Raw genomic sequence first — 18237 nt, forward strand, 5'->3', positions numbered from 1 at the left:
AAGGACAGCATGTGCTATGATGTGCTGGTGTCAGCGTTCGGGTTGAGCTGAAATGGAAGGTAGATCTTTAAAGTTAGACCTAGACAGTGGCAAGAAATATATATGGAGCCAGAAAGAAACTGTGATCTGTCTGTCAGCTGAAGGCTGATGTGAGTGCTGTGTACAATGCAATGGCATGCTGAATTCATCTTTCTCAAACTCCTGGAGAATGACTCTCCCACATCTTGATGACCCAGAGTCAGCATATTTATAAATACATTTTTGGTAAACCAGAGAATGACATTTGTCTTTTCTTATCAGTCACTGTACCATGGACGGATATCTCCATGAAGCTGCAAGACTCTCTTTCAGAAAGTCTCACCACCAAACACTTTACCTGAGTCTGGCCTTTCTCTATTTTTTTTTTTAAATTTTAACAGAGGAAATTTGAGAAAATTTATATAAAAAGACCCGAAGCCTGCAAAATTATAAAGTGCCACATCAAAGAGCAAAGATGTTGCAAACCTTACAGAAGAGTCCAAATAAAACACAAAGGTTCGTGTCATGCACTGTTTGCCCAGAAGCAATTTCTAGCAAGGAAGCGAGGTCAGTCTTATGTTCTCTCCTTATAAGCTTCTCTTGTGTATGCACATCACATCCCATGTCAGTCTAGTGAACAGACATGCTGTCAAGCTGCTACTTTGCAATTTCCTCTTGCTATGAACAGAGGGCAGGAAAGTAACCTTGGCCTGAGGATGCCCAGAGACACAGCAAATGTCCCAAACATGTCAAACTTCTTATTTTATATAATAATGCACAGGCATGTTTAGTTGGCTAATTGTGAACATTTCCACTGAGCTCCTCCAGTGCTCTCTGTGCTCACTAATTCAGAAACCGCTTCTCCTAAATCACTTATTTAAGAACAAAACAATATGCACCACAGGAATTAGCACTGGTATAATTCCAATGGGAAAAAAAAAGGTGGGCAGGGAGACAAGGCTGTCCAGAAGAATCCACAGTAAATCTCAAGTGACCACCATTTACAAAACACTCTCATACATTTGTCTTTGACTGCAAAACAAGAAGAACAGCAGTGCAAACAGAGAGATGGCAGAATTGGGATCACACTGCCCACTGGGGGACTCACAGCTGTTATGAAAAGGTAATATTTATATTACAATAGTGTCTTGAGAGAACAGCTGAGTTACAGATGAACACAGAAAGCAATACTGCAGAGGTTTGTACATGTGTTTGTGTGTACACAGCACCTGTACAGTGAGATTTCTCTCTATCCTGCTTGAATAGTGCAATGAAACCACCATCACAGATGTCATCTCCACAGGTATATGGGGAATGAGAGAAAGACGATGTGCTTGTGAATGCACCCTGCCCTACTGCACCATGTCAGCTTCACCTTCTCTATAATCAGGAGAGAACTGAGGTGAACTGAGACAAGACAATCCTTTGACCCAGACTATTGCCAGGACTATTTCCAGAACTATGCACTTCTGCAAAGAAATCAAACTTTTCTAAAATACTTCACTACTCCCTAAAATTACAATAATTTCAGTCCCTACAGAAGGAAACAGCAGCTCAGCAACCCTTACTAGAACTACTTGGCCTAGCTGTGTATTTGTTAACTCTGGCACCTTCACTTTCTATGATACTACATCTCTAACAGAGTAAAGTTTATTTGAGTGCTGAAGAAAAGCCCTGGTGCACCCTCTGAAGCTGAAATCACAGGCTTTTTCACAGCTGCAGCATGTGGCTGAGCAGGGGCCAGAGGCACTGTGGGGAGGCTCACAGCTGCCCCATCACTCTTGGAATGAGTTACCTCCCATCACACCCTTCTGTCAACCTTTCACAGCACAAAAGCAAAAGCCTTGCTTGGCAGTGTGCTACCGTAAGATGCCTTGAATGCAACGGATGGTTCCCATGCAAATAGGAGAATGCAGCTCTGCAGAGTACTGCCCAGTAACTACTGAATTCAAGTGCTCTGAGAAGTGCAAAATACACAACTAACAAACAAATAAGAACAAGAATTCCAACAATGCATTTCATTCTGCAAAGATGCAGTCATATGTGAAATTATTCCCTCCTCCTGAAAACATGGAGGTTAACAGGGGGAAGGGCAGCATTCTGTAGAAAATGTGCATGCTACATCAGCGTCTCTACATTTCATTAAACAGAAAGCATTTTAAACTAATATGCCAGCAATAGTCATAAAAATATTTCATTAAGGTGCTAAAATAGACAGTATACTCAGTTCTTTCCCTTGAATATCAAATAAGGAATTAAATACTGTATTTCAAAAAAGAAGTATTCTTATTTCTCAGAGAACCATGCAGTTTTTTCAGGTGAACATTAAAGATTATTTATTTCAGGAACTGAAGTAGATGAATCCACTTTGGTCAGAAAAGGGCAAGTACAAGCCTGCCAGGAAGGCATTTTAGTAATACCTGAACGTGTTCCCAGCAAAAGGACCTGGGATTCAGTGGACTTGGTTTTAGTCTCTTGCACTGGCTCTGAGCATATCACACCCAACTTACAGTCCAAATCTTCTATCCTGACTGCAGATTGTTTTGTCTGTTTCAGGATTTCTGCCCCCTCAAAAAGGTACTGCACTCCAAGCATTCACCTTGTAAACCTCATGCTATAAAAATCTGATTCAAATCACTCTTTCTTCTCAAGAGACTATTCAGGTTGGCTCCAGTGAAACCAACAACTTCAGAAAGCCACAGCAAGGGAGGAGGAAACAGCAGTATGTACTTGCACTCCTGATAGTTACAAAACTATCACTTTTGAGTGAAAATGTAAAACAGCTTTCAAAGAAGCATACTCCTGCAATATAGGGCAGTCTGGACAAGCAGTATCTATTCCATGAATATTTCAACTAAATTGGAGGGCAAAAAGCCTTAACAACCCACTTAGCTGCTGCCATTTATTTGATTTTGACAGTTCTCACTCATATATTGCATTTTATGTTCTAACAGTATAGCTAAAAATGTACTATAATATATTTAAGCTTGCAACAAAAGGTTTGAAGGGTTTCATCTGACTTTTTTTTTAGACACCTTGCTGTCAGGAAGCACATTTTGTTAGAAACCAGTCCTTTCTTGCTTTGTGGAAAAAAAGTATCCTTTTATCCTTCAATTTTGCAAAGGAACAGAAGCTGCAGATTCCTACCAAAGCCAAGCTGTTGTTCAATTGTTTTGCAGCTGGTCTTGCAGGCACTGCAGAAAAGCGTACTATGAAAAGGTGGGAAAGGAGGACAACCTTACAGAAGGGGAAGTCATATGTATGAAATCCAAAGTTAAAAGCAGCCTAGAAGAACACATGCACGACACAGAGAGATGACACTGTCTTTGCTGGCTGTTTTATTCAGACGTGTGAGGCAGCAGTGGCATACACTGGAACTTACAGGGTGCACATGTGAATGCGGGCAGTGGAACTGAACTTAAAACTGTGAAAAGGGAGAGGGTGTCAATGACAGGATTCATGCCTGAATGTGTGTGATAATAGGTGGGGGTAGGGAGATCAGCCATACTATGCATCCGAGGAAAAGGAGCCTGGAGGTACACTGAGAGAGTGGAGAGTATGCGTGCTGCTTTATCCCTCTTTAATTATATTTCAAAAGACAGTGATTTCCCCTACCTTCTGCAAGTACAGGACCGTTCCCTTCAGCACAGCATAAAAGGTTTTCCAGCCTCGTTTTCCCCGGGGAGCTAGAAAGAAAACAAATGAAAACCCATTTAAATAGATCCATTTTTACACTTTGTACACGCTACAGGAGAGCTACATTAGTCCTGTGTTAACCCTCCTTCGAACTATCTTTTTCAAAGGACAATGCAACTTAGCACAGCGCCTGCATGTACCTGCTGTGAGAGAAAGCAATACAACAACCCTAATTATAGCCCTGAATTGGATCAGAAAGGAACAGCAGCAATGCAGAAAGCAAGACACAGAGAGCCACAGAGATCCAGTCTTTGTGCTCTTGAAGACAGGCAGACATTGCCCCTACAAAACTACATCTGAACTTTGCACTATAGCAGTTTTCAGAAAGAAGCAGTCTTTCTACATGCCACAGCAGGCTGGCAGGAATTGCTCAGAAACAGTGGGATACTACATAGAAAGCAGTGTCTCCCCAGAGCATCATTCCCTTTTACTGCTGCTGTACACCCAAGTTGGCATTGAGAAAGGAGAAAGATGCCAAGCAAAATCATATGTAAAATACCCAACCCCACAAGAAAGCCGAAGTCAGTTAGAGGTTGAAGAACATAACAGAGAAAACATATCTAGCCCATAAATTCCTAGAGACAAGCAGTGGTGGGGCAGAGGGAAGGAAATTCAGCACAAAGGCTGAAAGATCCAGTCTGAAATTCAGGTGCAACAGAGGGAGAGAATTAGGCATGGCTGTATAGTCACAGCACCAGAGACCAGAAGCCATATCTAAGCTCACTCCCCACTAAGCACACACCGCTGACTGGTATCCATATAGTGTATCACTGACACTATAACAAAATTAATACACACACAACTAAAGAATAACTCTCAGAAAGGCATCCCATTCTGATCTGAAAACAGAAAGTAAAGATGAAGAGGTTACAAGTCCCTTGTCCCAGAACATAATCATTCTCATCTTGCAAAACAGGCCCTACTTCTAAGTGGCATTTGTTCAGTTCAGTTTCCAGTCACTGCACCCTGTTACATTCTTTTCCTCTAAGTGCTAAGCGCTTTAGCCCTCAGAACTAGGTTCCTGAGAAAATACAGATGAGCATTCTAGCACATCACTTCATTAGAAATCCCATACAAGCAAATCCCTGCCCTCCAAGGACTCCATTAGAAAATGAAATATGAAAAGGTCTAGCAAACAAACAAACAAAAAAAGTTTTATTAGCACCTGGAAAGCCAGAATGCAACTTTTTTGAGAAAGACAGACCTTTAAATTGTACAGGAACTTCTCAAAACATGGTCCTAATTACATTACTCATAAGAGAGTTATGTCCAGAATGCCAATGTGCTAAATAACAAGCAATTCTGGTATTTATAATTAAATAAATAATTTAATAAAGGCAACTAGATACAATTACTTATTAAGGCTGACTAAGAAGATGTTTAATAAAGACAAGACTATTTAGAGTCACCACAAAGAATTAGGTCAGCTTGATTTTGACACCTCTGTCTGAATCCAGTTGTCCCGCTGTTAGCTTCCATCTTGAAAATATGACCTCTAATTGTACCTTCTAAAATAGATTAGCAAAACATGTGAACACCAAAGAGCTTAGCCTAGGAGAAACTGGTTGTTACTGGAAACCCATCATGAAGCCAGACTTTCTCTTTGGGATTTAGCCCACCAATGTGAATCATGAATAGGCAATCATCAACAGTTACTAGGGAAAACACAGATGCTCTGACTAACCTCAGCTTTTTCCAAGATCTATAGACAAGAAATGAAGATATCCAAACAACAAAACACACACAGGTGCTATCAGAGGCCCTTGATAATTAGTACATCACAAACAGAAGTAGGACAAGAAGGGAAGAAGATAATTAAAGTAAGTAAGAGACACAGCGGGATTAGTACAAGAAAGGGGCAGGGAGGAACTGCTTAGTAAAAAGCTGGCTGGTGCCAAAAGCTGTCGCCCTTCATTGGATATGCAACCCAAGGCTGGGAAAGTATGGAAGGGAACACTACCTTCTAAACAGAGGTAAAGAACAACCTTTCTTTAAAGACAGACCCAGAGAGGAGGGGAGATCTGGAACAATCTGGTGTCATATAAGGAAAAGGAGAATTCTCAAATTACTGCAGAACAGCTACTGTAACTCACTTGAAATTATTTTCTATCTGTAAACCACTATTTTCTTTTAGCCCAAAAATTCACAAGGCTTTGCTGTATCACATTACTTCTTATGCACTAGAGCTGCTGCAAATGGCACTGAGCATTGTAAATTCTGGCCTAACAGTGCGAGTGTGATAATCCAGTTGTTGTGTTGCCTGTTAGTGCTATTTCCCCTAATGAAGCAGCACTATTCGCCTTGAGAAGTACATGGGCTCATTGGCAAGTGGCATTGTGAAGACATAACAAGAAAATAACACATTAGGATTGAAAAATTACTCACTTTTCTTTCCATCCATATCTGCATGGATTTTCCGAGCCAGAAATCCAGTTTTATACACGGCAGCATTGGGGTCATGAGGGATGTCCAAGAATGGGTTATTTGCATTGCCAATTCGACTGACAGCCTTTGTCTGGTTCCCATTATCCTTTTCATCTGTACCATCGGAGTGAGATTTTTTTTTCTCTTCTTCATCCCTTAAAAAGCAGTGAAAATCATGCATGAAGGATGGACTGATCAGCAAAGTTTCCTTTCAGCAATTTTTGAACACTCCTTGTCAAAATATACCTCTCTCTTTTATAGGGGGCCATACTTAGGGAGAAACCTAGAAATATATCAAAATATAGACATATTATGGCAAAGCTTCAGTTCACCTACTTCACCAGCACACAGATTTTCAAAAAGCCCAAGTTTCCATTATTGTCTCAGAAGATTAGACTTCAAGTGTGTTCTGTGTCCTCCAAATTTGCCTATTTTTAATTCCATGTATTTGAGCACTAAAATGGGAAATATTTGCCTGCTGGGTTCAGCTGAAAAATCCCCAGTTTCTTCATGAGCTCACATGTAGATGAAAAGAATTAGAATACTACAGATCACTGTGGCTTACCCCTTAACTTAGCATATGAAACACAGACTCTACCTATTTTTCTTTATTTTCCTCTGCAGAATAGTATAAAATTAGTAATTTAAAAATAAAAACCACACTAGGTGAATTATGTCATCTTTACTTTGGAAACAAAATGCTGCTGAAAACGTTACTTATCAGGGCAATGTATTCCATAGAGCTCTTGGGGACAACAATGCAAGTCACAAGCATTGCCTGACTAATAAATACCTTTTTGCTTGTCACAGGCAAAGGGTAAAAAGGACTAGGCAACCTAGAAGTAAAAGGTGTCCATCACAACAGTAGGACAACAGTTTTCAGAGAACAGGCCAGATTACAGAGTAGCCCTTCATCCTTTGAAATCCGCATACATTCCCCTCCAGGTGACTAGGAAAGGTGTGTCAGGGAGTACGGTATGTCAGGCTGTCATTGGAAAGTCATGGTAGCAACACCTGCTGAGACCAGCATCTGATTTAAAAAAAAAATAATTTGAGCATAACAATGGCTAATATTGCTAACCAGTTGGGGGTGGACCTCAACTTGATGCATCTCACTGGACCCAGATGACTGGCAGAGAGAGCAAGCTCAAGTAGATCTTTCAAACACATCTATATGTTCAAAAGCATGTACTATGTGACAATTAGCAAAGCACATATCAATCCAGAAGCTCCTTTAGCAATACACTGGTACCAGGGCTGCTTGTGGGAACCATTCAAAAAAACGTCTTCCAAGAACTGCAGGCTACAGCAACAAATTTGTCTTATCCTCAGCTCTGCTGCGAAGGAGGCTTATTATTACCCTCCACAACTGCCTGAAAGGAGGTTGTAGCCAAGTGGGGGTTGGCCTTTCCTTCCAGGCAACCAGTGAATGATGAGAGGACATAGCCTCAAGCTGTGCCTGGGGAGGTTCAGGTTGAACATCAGGAGAAATTTCATCACCGAAAGGTGGTTAAGCATTGGAAGAAACTTCCCAAGGAGAGGTGGAGTCACCATTCCTGCAAGCGTTCAAGAAACAAATTGATGTGGCACTTGGTGCCATGGCCTAGTTGAAAGGGTGATGTTTAGTCAAAGATTCCATTTAATGATCTTGGAAGTCTTTTCCAAACTAGATGATGCCAATCAAAATTATTCTATGATTCTATGAAATGGTCTTTGGGGGAATAACTTAGTCTAAGGAGGAAAAAGGCTAAGAGACTGGTTTGACAACAAGGAAAACAAATCCAGAAACATGGGGGCTGTATTAGTGAACTCTTGTCGTAGCAGGGAATGTTCCCAAGCATTTGACTTTGGTCACCTAATATAAATTATAGAAATATAGTCACGAGGTGCACCATACCTTCATGATGTTGTCTTGCAAGGTCTCCTAATTAAGAGGAACAAAACTTTTACTTCAAGACCTGATTCCTGCAAGGAAGAGCAGTCCTTGCATCTTTAGCCTACTGATGTGTGCTTTTCCACCCCAGCACAGAAAGTTCTACAAAATTTTTTATTAGTCAAAGCAAGTATGCTTTAGTTGAAGCCCTCTCCCAATTGAAAAGGTACAGGCATTTCTGACAATTTTGCTTGTCCCCACTCTACATGGGTTTACTTGCTAGTTGCTGGTAAGTCGGAACCACTGTGTGTTATGTGTTTCTTAGATATATGTCCATTCCAGAAGCAAATTCTCTCAACATGAGTCTGAGGCACTTAATCCAGACTAAAATCTCTCAAAGGGTATAAGCACACAGGCTGATTTGTCACACAGAAGTGCCTTGTGAATTCTGGGATTTCAGCCAAGGACACAGCAGATTTCTCCTTGTCAGCAGAGACCAACTGCAGTTAAGGCTTAACACTTTCCTGGAATAAGCTATCTCCTCTGGAGTTATGGGAATGAATTACTGTATACTGATCAATTGTCTTGTGGGAATATACTAGTGCCCTTAACCAAGCAGCCACAGTGGTGGGATGAGCAATCCTGTGGGGTATCCTGGACACCACTAAGAGCTGGGGGCAGTGCTCTTAAACTCAGCACTTCTAGGGTACCTGTTAAAACAGGAATTCCTCAAAAGACACGGTGGAAAGGACAAAATAGCATCTGCTGTCACAGCTGCTGGCAGCACTGAACAAACCTTTAACTGGTCTTTTGTTCTATCATGAAAATGGGACTTCTTTGAGACTCAGAAGCTTCAGGCATTTCTGCCAGCTGAGTGCTCTGACAAGATGCATGAGGGGAAGATACACAAATCAGTCTGCAAGAGGCAATGAAGGGAGACAAAGAGGCAGGAAGGACTCATTACAAGCAAAAAGTGGATGAAAACCAGGGGATCTGGGACTCATTTGCACAAATACTCCATGTTACTTCAGTGGTCAAACATAAGAAGAAAGCAAGATGATTCAGAGGAATGTCAAAGTAGCAAAAAAAGTTCAGGTATTAGCTTTCCCTCAGGTATCTTCCAAAGCTGGCTGAATAGATAGGTCCAAAATACTGTTTATCAGGGATTTAATGATCTGAGCTTACTTCTAACAAGCCTTTAGGGTACTTTTGTAAGAAAGAGCTGCAAAAAATTTAGGGAAGCCTTTGGATACATAAGCCTGAAAACTGATCTTTGTTTGAAACCCTAAACTGTGGGGACTGTGACTACCTGCCCATCCTCAGATGGCTCTCACAGATCATCCATGTGCTGCAACATCCCCAATGCGAAGGCCTCCAGTGACGTGGGTAAGAGTCAGTGGCAATCTCTGTGCAGGTATGTTCAGAGTCATGGACGTGGCATCACACAGGCATTAGCTCAGATCCTTTTGGAGGGCAGCACCACTGCCTCTCTTTTCCATTTCATACAGGAAGTAACACAATCCTTGTGCATTTAGGGGGAAAAACCCCACAATGGTTCCAAAACACCCTTCAGTAGGCAAAACATCATCATGAAGGTTCAATTAGGCTTGCAGAAGTCTAATGAGATTTTTCTGCCCCGATCAGCAGAGGAAAATCATTCCCTACTCGGGTCTGGAAGCAATTCCTCTGGTGACTCCTCCATGATGACTGAAAAGGGTCGATAGCTGCAAAACTTGTCTTAAGTCCCACTTTCCATTCATAGGAAATGGGACCCACAGTGTCTCTTCTCTGCAGGCTACTGGTGACAGGAAAAGATTACCATCTGTAGAGTTTCTCTAAGATTCTGCTTATGGCACATGACGTTTGCAAGGCTTCCCAAAACAAGAAGCTTCAGTTCACTTCTGTAAGCCTGTCTCTTTGGAAAAGGAGCTAAAGAGAGACCAGTAACCACCCTCTGGCTGCCCATGAGAACCAGCACACCAAACCCAGGATCTGCTTGTGCTATCAACTTGCAGTCACAGCATTGAAACAGCAATGTTTTCCTTCCCAAATACATGATAACTGACAACTAGAAAGAGTTTGCTCCTTATTCTTAAACACACGGATGTGAAAAAAAAAAAAAATCCAGATGTTGCCATTTTGGTGAAAAAAAGCATTTCCTGCCTCTCCCAAGAAGACCCTATACAAGAAAGTCCCATTTCTGTCTTCTGGGAGAAAAGCATCATTCAATTCTCTCAGTAGTAAAATTATTTCTTTACAATCTATGGTCGAATTTGAGGCTCTGCCTTGGAAAATTCTGAAATCACTGATCTGGAATCATGCAGTCAAGCCCTTCATTTTTAAAACTCTGCTTCATCTCTTCTGCATTTGTTCAAATAGCAACCTTATATGACACAGCAGAAAGTTGAGATCATCTATTTAAACATTGCAATTGAAAAAAAAATTCAGGTTTGTAACATGCATCCGTGAAACTAGCAGGATCTGTATTAGGAAATTGACTTGAGAGAAGTTTTGGCATCTTTCCCAGTGGGAGGAGGGAAGGAAGAGAACCAGGTTGAATACCATGTGACCCCCACTCTAAAACCAATCAAGAAGTTGCAAACCGGAAGCATCCTAGAACTTGGGAGAAAAAAGTTAATTATAATAGGGAGAGATTTCTCAGTTTGACCTAGAAAAAGTTGAGCTTCAGCACAGATGTCTTTATAACTACCCTGATCTCAGCATCACAGTTTGATTTGACAGCATCTCTTTCCCACCATCACTAACTGAATGACCTGTTTTGTTTTGGCTGAAAGGAGATAATTTATCAGTGTAGTTCGGATAAACAAAAAAAGAATATACCATGTCCCTGTAAACTTCTCTGGTTAGAGAAGAATATCATTGGCTAGTTAAAAACCAAATGATTCTCCTGAAAACTACACTGCTCTGCTGAGAGAAGGCTTTTGGGATACAACTGACTCAAATACAGCCATTTGGCTTTAGCAATTTTGTAAGCAGTGCTTTGGGAGTTCATAAATTAATTCTAGATCACCTATTTTAAGATTATGCTTTTTTATTACTCCTATTACTTTCAACAGTAAACAGACACAGTATTGCAAACAAAGGAAAACAATAATGGCCACCATGACATTTCCATGCAGACATCAGGCAAATAAAACATATTTAGCTCTGGCACCTTTGTAATCAAATGGATTTTTCTTTTTCAGCTTAAAGCTGACGATGATCAGTGTGAAAGTCAAAGAATGAGAAACACCTAAAAACCTTGGGAGGATGTAGTATTGTAGACAACAAAGGGATGTTAGGAGGCCAGGCAATCTATCTCTTTGCATCTGTGGCTGGATCTTCCTAACCCATTCCAGACAGAACAACCAGCTCACAAAAACCTCCAATGAAAGCACTTCTGTACTTTATCCAGGCAAACCTATGTCTTGGTTTAAATTCATAAAAAACCTTTTTAAAGGTTGATTTCAAATTTCCATTGTTTCAAATTTAAGGCCATCCACAACAGACACGAAGAATACTTCACACCTTTGGGACTAGCAGTGTGGAGCAGAAGTGGCTTTCAGGATCCCACATTCACCAGTTCAGTATAAATTCCAGGTCAGACCTCCTTAATTTACAGATAATTCACTTTTAACTTTGTGGAGAACTTGAACCAGGCACCACTGCAGAACAAGAACTGTAATGCAATTCTCTCTTCAGAGCTGTACTCATGCTTTCCTGTTCAAAAAGGATAAATGAACACTCCTACTGAAAGTCTCTGGAGAATATCTGCTCATTAAGGTGTCACTTCTCATGATTACAAAATTGAAGTCAATAGTAGCCCTTTCTTTGTGTGGGCTTTGGATCAGACTATAATTCTACTGGAAATGTACTCTTTAAGATGTGCAAACTCTTTAAAATGATAACACATCTAGATCACAACTAGTAAGATAAGGATTAGATAGCAGTCCTTCCCCATCTTATGTTTCACCATTATCCTTTCCTGCCTATGGACTTACTGATAGCCATTAATGCACTAAATAATGTACTTCCGGAGCAGCTCTTAAACCTTTGCTTAGCTGATGAGTGCCTTAGATCCTCAAAGGATTACTGGCTGGAGGAAAAGCATTCCTTCGGAATGCCAGCATTGCAGGAGAGCTTATACAGGGGTTTGGAGTCCTATCTTCACCTTTGCCTTACCTCCCTCTTCTTACCCTGCCAACTGCATCAGGGAAGCAAAAGAATAATCTTTGGAAGAGACATGATTTTCTTTGGTCCCACCAGAACAAAACTGACCATGCTTCCTTCCCATTCAGCTTTCTCTGCAGATCACAACAGCAGAGCAAGAGACATATGTGCCTCCTCCTTCAAACTCAGGCAGCCCCAGGGCTTCTTGGGGTTATTACTTTACACCAACCACACATCTCTATGAAAATGAAGAGAAACATCTTCACATTTCCTCTTCCAGCCAGTACTCTCAGCTCTAAAGGTACTGACTATGCCCAGAATGAGCTTTGTTTCTCATCATGGAAATTAATTGTAACATCAGTCCTAGCTATGTGTCAGTCTCAGACTGGAGCCAACAACTGGCACCTTTGAGCATTCTCCTGTAAAAAAGTAGCTTTACATCCACCCAAAGCCTTATTTAAGAAAGAGTCTGAATTATCACTTTTCCAGTCTGTTTGGAATTTTCCCCCAAACAAAGGACATGGACTAGACTATGTAAATGCCAAAGCAGTTACCACCTATACAACAGCAAGATCTCATAAATCACCTTGACTGAGGTTCACAGGAGCAGAGCCAGTCATGAGGCAGTTGCCACCTGGAGGCTGCCCAAGTGTATTAGACACGGTATAGTTTCTTGGCAAGAGCTGGAGGAAAATTCTGACATTGAGAAAGTCACATAATGGATTCTGCTGGTTCTAAAGTACCTGTGACAGCGTCTGGAAAACAGCTTTGGTGTGACATGTAAGATTCACACAGTGTGTTCCAGGTCCAAGACAAAGTCTGTGAAAATGTCTCCCACCATGACTTTTTATGTTCATCAGAGATGGCAGTTCTTGCTGATTCCCATTAAAAGCACACCTTCTTTACTACTCTGACACCACCTAACACACTTCTGAACTGGGACAGCAATCCCACTTGAACCAGCTGCTCTTGTGAGGCTGCACACCCTAACAAGAAATTTGTTTGCAGATCATGAACTTAAAACAATGAAGATCAAAAAAGCCACCGGGCCTACAAGACCTATGGCACTTGCTAGAAAATCTAGCATAAGAAGTGCAGGAGCCTGCATTCCGGACATACCTTGTTCCCAAGAAAGTGAAGTTTCACATATGTAAATATGTGCAGGGAAATACCCTTGTATAGCTAAAATATATGTAAGACATCATTTTCCTATTTTATACCAAAATCCACTTTTCTGCAAGTGGCAAAATCAAAAGTAGACAGCTCTGCCCTTTCCTGTCATAATTAGACTACATAAAGCCTAAGCACAGAGAAATGTCATTTTATTCAGAAATCTGAAACTGAAGTTTTTTCTCGTCTGCAGCATTTACACAGTTAACAAGTGTTATCCTGTCAAAAGCAACTAAGGATTGGAGGGAGTGATATCAGACTTTGTCCATTTATCATCTTTCACATTAGGTTGTTGTCAAGTTATCCATACTTAATCAGGAGACAAACCAAGACAATAAACCAACAGCAGGAAACTCAATCCAAGAAGTGTGTTTCTATTCAGCAGCTCTGACACAATGAACAGAAAGATAAAGGGAGACGTCAACTTCTGTTTTATTTATGCAGCCATAGAACAACAGAGGATTTAATTTCTCTCTTTTCAGGCTGAAGTTTCCTACTAAATGAAATGTCCTCTTTCCTTACAAATGCAGTTGGCTCCTATCATTAACAATTCCCCTTGCTGGAGAAACAGATGAGGCTATATATTGCCAGGTCATTCACTAACAAAAAAGCAAACTCATTACAGTACACTGGCTACCTTCTACAAGTTTTGGAGCCCACACAGATGGTGACGTAGGACATATAAACAGATTACTACGCAGGTACTACCATTAAACTTCTAATTTCTGCAATAGAAGCATACTTACACTGCCCATTCCAACTTTTCATTCTTGATTGAATTGTAGAGGGCCTGTAAAGGGAGAGAAATAAGATGGAATTATTGTCTGACCCCTCCTACACATACATTAATATGCCGAGTAAAGACATCCAGCTAATATCAGCAAGCAAGCAGTCTCTGATCAAGAAAGTCCTGTATCTGCTAATGCTAAGGTGAGAATCTTCAGCAGAAATTCCACCTAAGAAAAAAATACTGAATGTGTGTTTTAAGATTACAGTCATTTTCTCAAGCAATTTTTGGGGGTTTGTAGTTTGTGCCTTTTTAAGAACATAGAATCATGAAATAGCCATGGAAGGGACCTTAAAGACCATCTAGTTCCACCCAAAGCAACTCCTTCAATGGGCAGAAACACCTTTCACCAGGCCAGGTTGCTCAGAGCCCCATCCAACCTGTCCTTGAACACTTCCAGGGATGGCTATCTACAGCTTCTGTGGGCAACCTGTTCCAGTGCTCTTCACAGGAAAGAATTTCTTCCTTACATATAGTCTAAACCTATTCTCTTTCCTTATATGCACTTGTTTGAAACCATTGCCCCTTGTCCTTTCCTTATATGCACTTGTAAAAACAACTTGTAGGCCGCCTTCAGGGACTGGAAGGCCATAATTAGGTCAGCTTCGCACTTTCTCTTTTCCAGGCTGAAAAAACCCAGTTCTCTCAACCTGTCTCCATAGGAAATGTGGTCCGTCCACATAATCACTTTGGTGTCCCTATTCTAGACTCATTCCAACAGTTCCATGTCCTTCCTGTGCTGGCACCCCAGAGCTGGATGCAGGGTTCCAGGTGGCCTCTCACCAGAGCAGAGAAGAGCAGAGCAGAGGGGCAGAATCCCCTCCCTCCCCTGCTGCCCACACTGCTTTGGATGCAGCCCAGGACACGTTTGGCTTTCTGGGCTGGGAGTGCCCATGGCTGGGTCATGTCCAGCCCCTCACCCACCAGCATACCCAAGTCCTTCTGCCCAGGGCTGCTCTCCATCTGCTTATCCCCAGCCTGTGCTGACACCAAGGGTTGCTCTGACCCAGGTGCAGCACCCCGAACTTGGTCTTGTTAAACCTCTTGAGATTCCCAGGCACCCACTTTTCTATCTTGTGCAGGTCGCTCTGGATGCCATCTCATCCTTCAGCTGGGTGTCACCAGCAGATTTCCTGAGGGTGCCTTCATCCATGTTATTAATGAAGACATTAAATAGTACTGATCCCTGTATGAACCCCTGAGGGACATCACTTGTCACTGATGTCTATCAGGACACTGTGCCATTGACCACTACTTTCTGGATATGACCATCCAACCACTTTCTCATCCATCTAACAGTCCATGCATAAAATTCATCTCTCTGCAATTAAGAGACAGGCATGTTGTGAGGAACTCTGTCTGAGGCTTTAAAGAAGTTCAGATAAATAACATTTGTAGCCCTTCCCTTGTCCACTAATATGGTCACTCCATCATTCAGGACCACTTGGTCAAGAAGGACTTGCCCTTGGTGAAGCTGTGCTGGCTGTCTTGAATCATCTCCCTGTTCTCCATGTGTCAGAGCACAGCTTCTAGGAGGATCTGCTCCATGATATTCCCAGGCACAGAGGTGAGGCTGAGAGGTCCCTGGTTGCCAGGGTTTTCCTTTCTACCCTTTTAAAAGATGGGTACAATGTTTTCCCTTTTCCAGTCACTGGGACTTCACCAATACAATGGTAAATTCTTGACTACAGTGACTTTACAAATATCACGGAGAGTGGCTTGACAACTACATCAGCCAATTCCCTCAGGACTCTGGGATACATCTCACTGGTTCTAATAGACTTTGGTACATTCTAGCTCTTTAGGTGGCAATAAACCTGAACTTTACTTCCAGCTAGCAAAAGCCACAAGACCTTGAAATTTGAGGTTCAGTCTAATTCCTGACACTCAATGAAACCTTTTGGTCAATGACTTTAATGGGGACTTTAAGATTTCATCATATGGGCCAATCTGTGAAAATTTGCCAGAATAGCTACCCAAAGTCTCTGAGCCTCACAGACACCTGAATGCTTTCCCAGTCACACACCTAAACATAAACATGTTCAATTTCTAAGTGCAAAACAGAAAATGAATGTTAAGCAACTTTTGTGCTTCAAGATCACTGTCTTTGACTGCTGTCCACTAACACCATTCCTCTTTCAACTCATAGGAGAGGTGCCCAGTAGGTTGGACACCAAAGGTAACATTTCTGGTTTTGATACAAGCCTGCAGAGAAAAGGGTCTGAAACCTGACTTAAGACTGGGTGAGTATCAGACAGCTGGGATGGATTTTTTTTTTTTTAGAGAAAGTACATATATCAGTTGGATAAGTATGTCTTATTTCAGCCCCCCACGAGCTGATGCATACAATGGATAAACCCCTGGTATTAACAAGCTAATGGAGTTCTTCAAATAGGTCACTTCACTCAAGTGAAGTATTTTGGTATGGAATGTCCCTGATTCTCACACCTATAATCTGCATTTGTAATTCACCTTATATACATAGCTAGATTTACTCCCTCTGGCACATAACTCCTACACAGCCTCAAAACATGTTAACATGTAGAAGAACTGTTGATGCACATGATTAGCAAAAAGTAGCACATAAAGTATGAACAAGCCTGAAAATCACATACTATAATAGCTATGACATGATGCTCAACAAAAACAGTAACATTTAGATAGCCTTAATGCTGACCCAAACCAAAAATAATTTGGAAACTGAATAGTTGAAATTAGTCTTGTGCATATGCCACAGCTGAATTCACATGAGCAATACCATGAGCATATCCCACTCTTCATTCTGTCATCCACTGGCTCTTCTTTGAATCTGGAAGTCTTATTTGAAGATCCTTAATATTCAGCTCTCTGGAAATCTGGTTTAACCGAACCATACACAAGCAGGTCAAACATTATGGTACAATTCACTTCATGCTGATACTACACAGGCAGCAACTCTTGGTTACAGTGTTCCAAGCAAGTAAGTTTCTCAGAGCAATACAACAGATATAAACACAAAGAATGCTCATGCCTCATCCTACTGACACTGAGCTAGCAAAGACAGGTCCTCACCACTAACTTGAGCTTCACTGTGCCATTCAGAGAGATATGATTAAGTATTTCCAAGTTTGGGGTTTTCTCTATTTCTAAAAACCTATCTTCTCTGAAGTATATAGGCACTCTGAACCAAAAGCAGATGGCCAAAGGTGAACGGATGGGCATTTCTGGCAATTTGGAGGCACTTGCTAATTTTCAGGTGAAGAGTTATCAAGAGATTTCAAGACCACTCTGCAGAAAGAAAGCAAAAGAAAGGGTTAATATTTCTCCTGCCAGTTCAGCAGAATTAGACACAACTCCATTTTTGTACACAAACACATGCTGATACTGGTTCCTGCAGTCATCAAGCACTTACATGATTTGGCCAAAGCCCCTGTCTTATTCTTTGACTTATTTTTTTCTTCCTGCTATGAATAAAATATTCTCTTACATTTTGAGCCAAAAAATGACTCCAAATACAAAGCAAAGAGGCTGCATACTTCCTTCAGCTGCCTCCCCAGTTTTTCAGAAGCAATATTTTTTTCCTCATCTAGCTCAATGTGTTTCAGAAACAGCAAAAACCTGGCTTGAGGAAACAGATTTGTTACTCCCTGGCCCAAATGCCAACAAGATTGGGTCAAAACCTCTGAAAATTAACACCTGCCCTGTGCAGGTTTTTATGAGATTTTACTGCTAAGCACATCTCTAGGGATCATTGCAGCCAAAGAGCAGAACACACAAAAGCAGCAGCCCAGACTGGGGCAGGGATAACAAATGCCCCAGGCTTTTGCCTTGTTAAAAGAGAGCTATGTTTGTCTCAACCTCTACTAATGAGCCAGACATCATCTTCCTTCTTTAGGGAGTAACAGACAACAACCCAGTCATACGGCACACATCTGACCAAGGACATGGTGCCCCCCACAGACCATCAAACAGAGCCTGTCAAAAGTTTCTGGTATTTACAAAACAGAAAGAAAACTCTAGAGTATGCATAGCCTAGGCAGCTGTGTTCTGTGAACCTGTGTATGTTCTGTGTGTCTACCAGGCATGTTCACTGAGACCTCAGCAAGCAGACCTGTCCAGG

At 41.4% G+C, this 18237-nt stretch overlaps 1 protein-coding gene across 2 annotated transcripts in view; it reads right to left on the reverse strand.

Moving 5' to 3' along the window:
• The window catches only part of PSD3 (pleckstrin and Sec7 domain containing 3), a 116105-nt gene that overhangs the window by 22518 nt on the left and 75350 nt on the right, over positions 1–18237 (reverse strand). For both annotated transcript variants that reach the window (XM_030968145.1, XM_030968146.1), the window contains 3 exons: positions 14098–14141; positions 6100–6293; positions 3634–3704 (listed from right to left, as the gene is read on the reverse strand). In XM_030968145.1, the coding sequence (XP_030824005.1) occupies positions 3634–3704; positions 6100–6293; positions 14098–14141 (309 nt within the window). The remainder of the gene's footprint in view (positions 1–3633; positions 3705–6099; positions 6294–14097; positions 14142–18237) is intronic.

The sequence above is a fragment of the Camarhynchus parvulus genome, chromosome Z (genome assembly GCF_901933205.1).
Source record: "Camarhynchus parvulus chromosome Z, STF_HiC, whole genome shotgun sequence".
Taxonomy (NCBI): domain Eukaryota; kingdom Metazoa; phylum Chordata; class Aves; order Passeriformes; family Thraupidae; genus Camarhynchus; species Camarhynchus parvulus.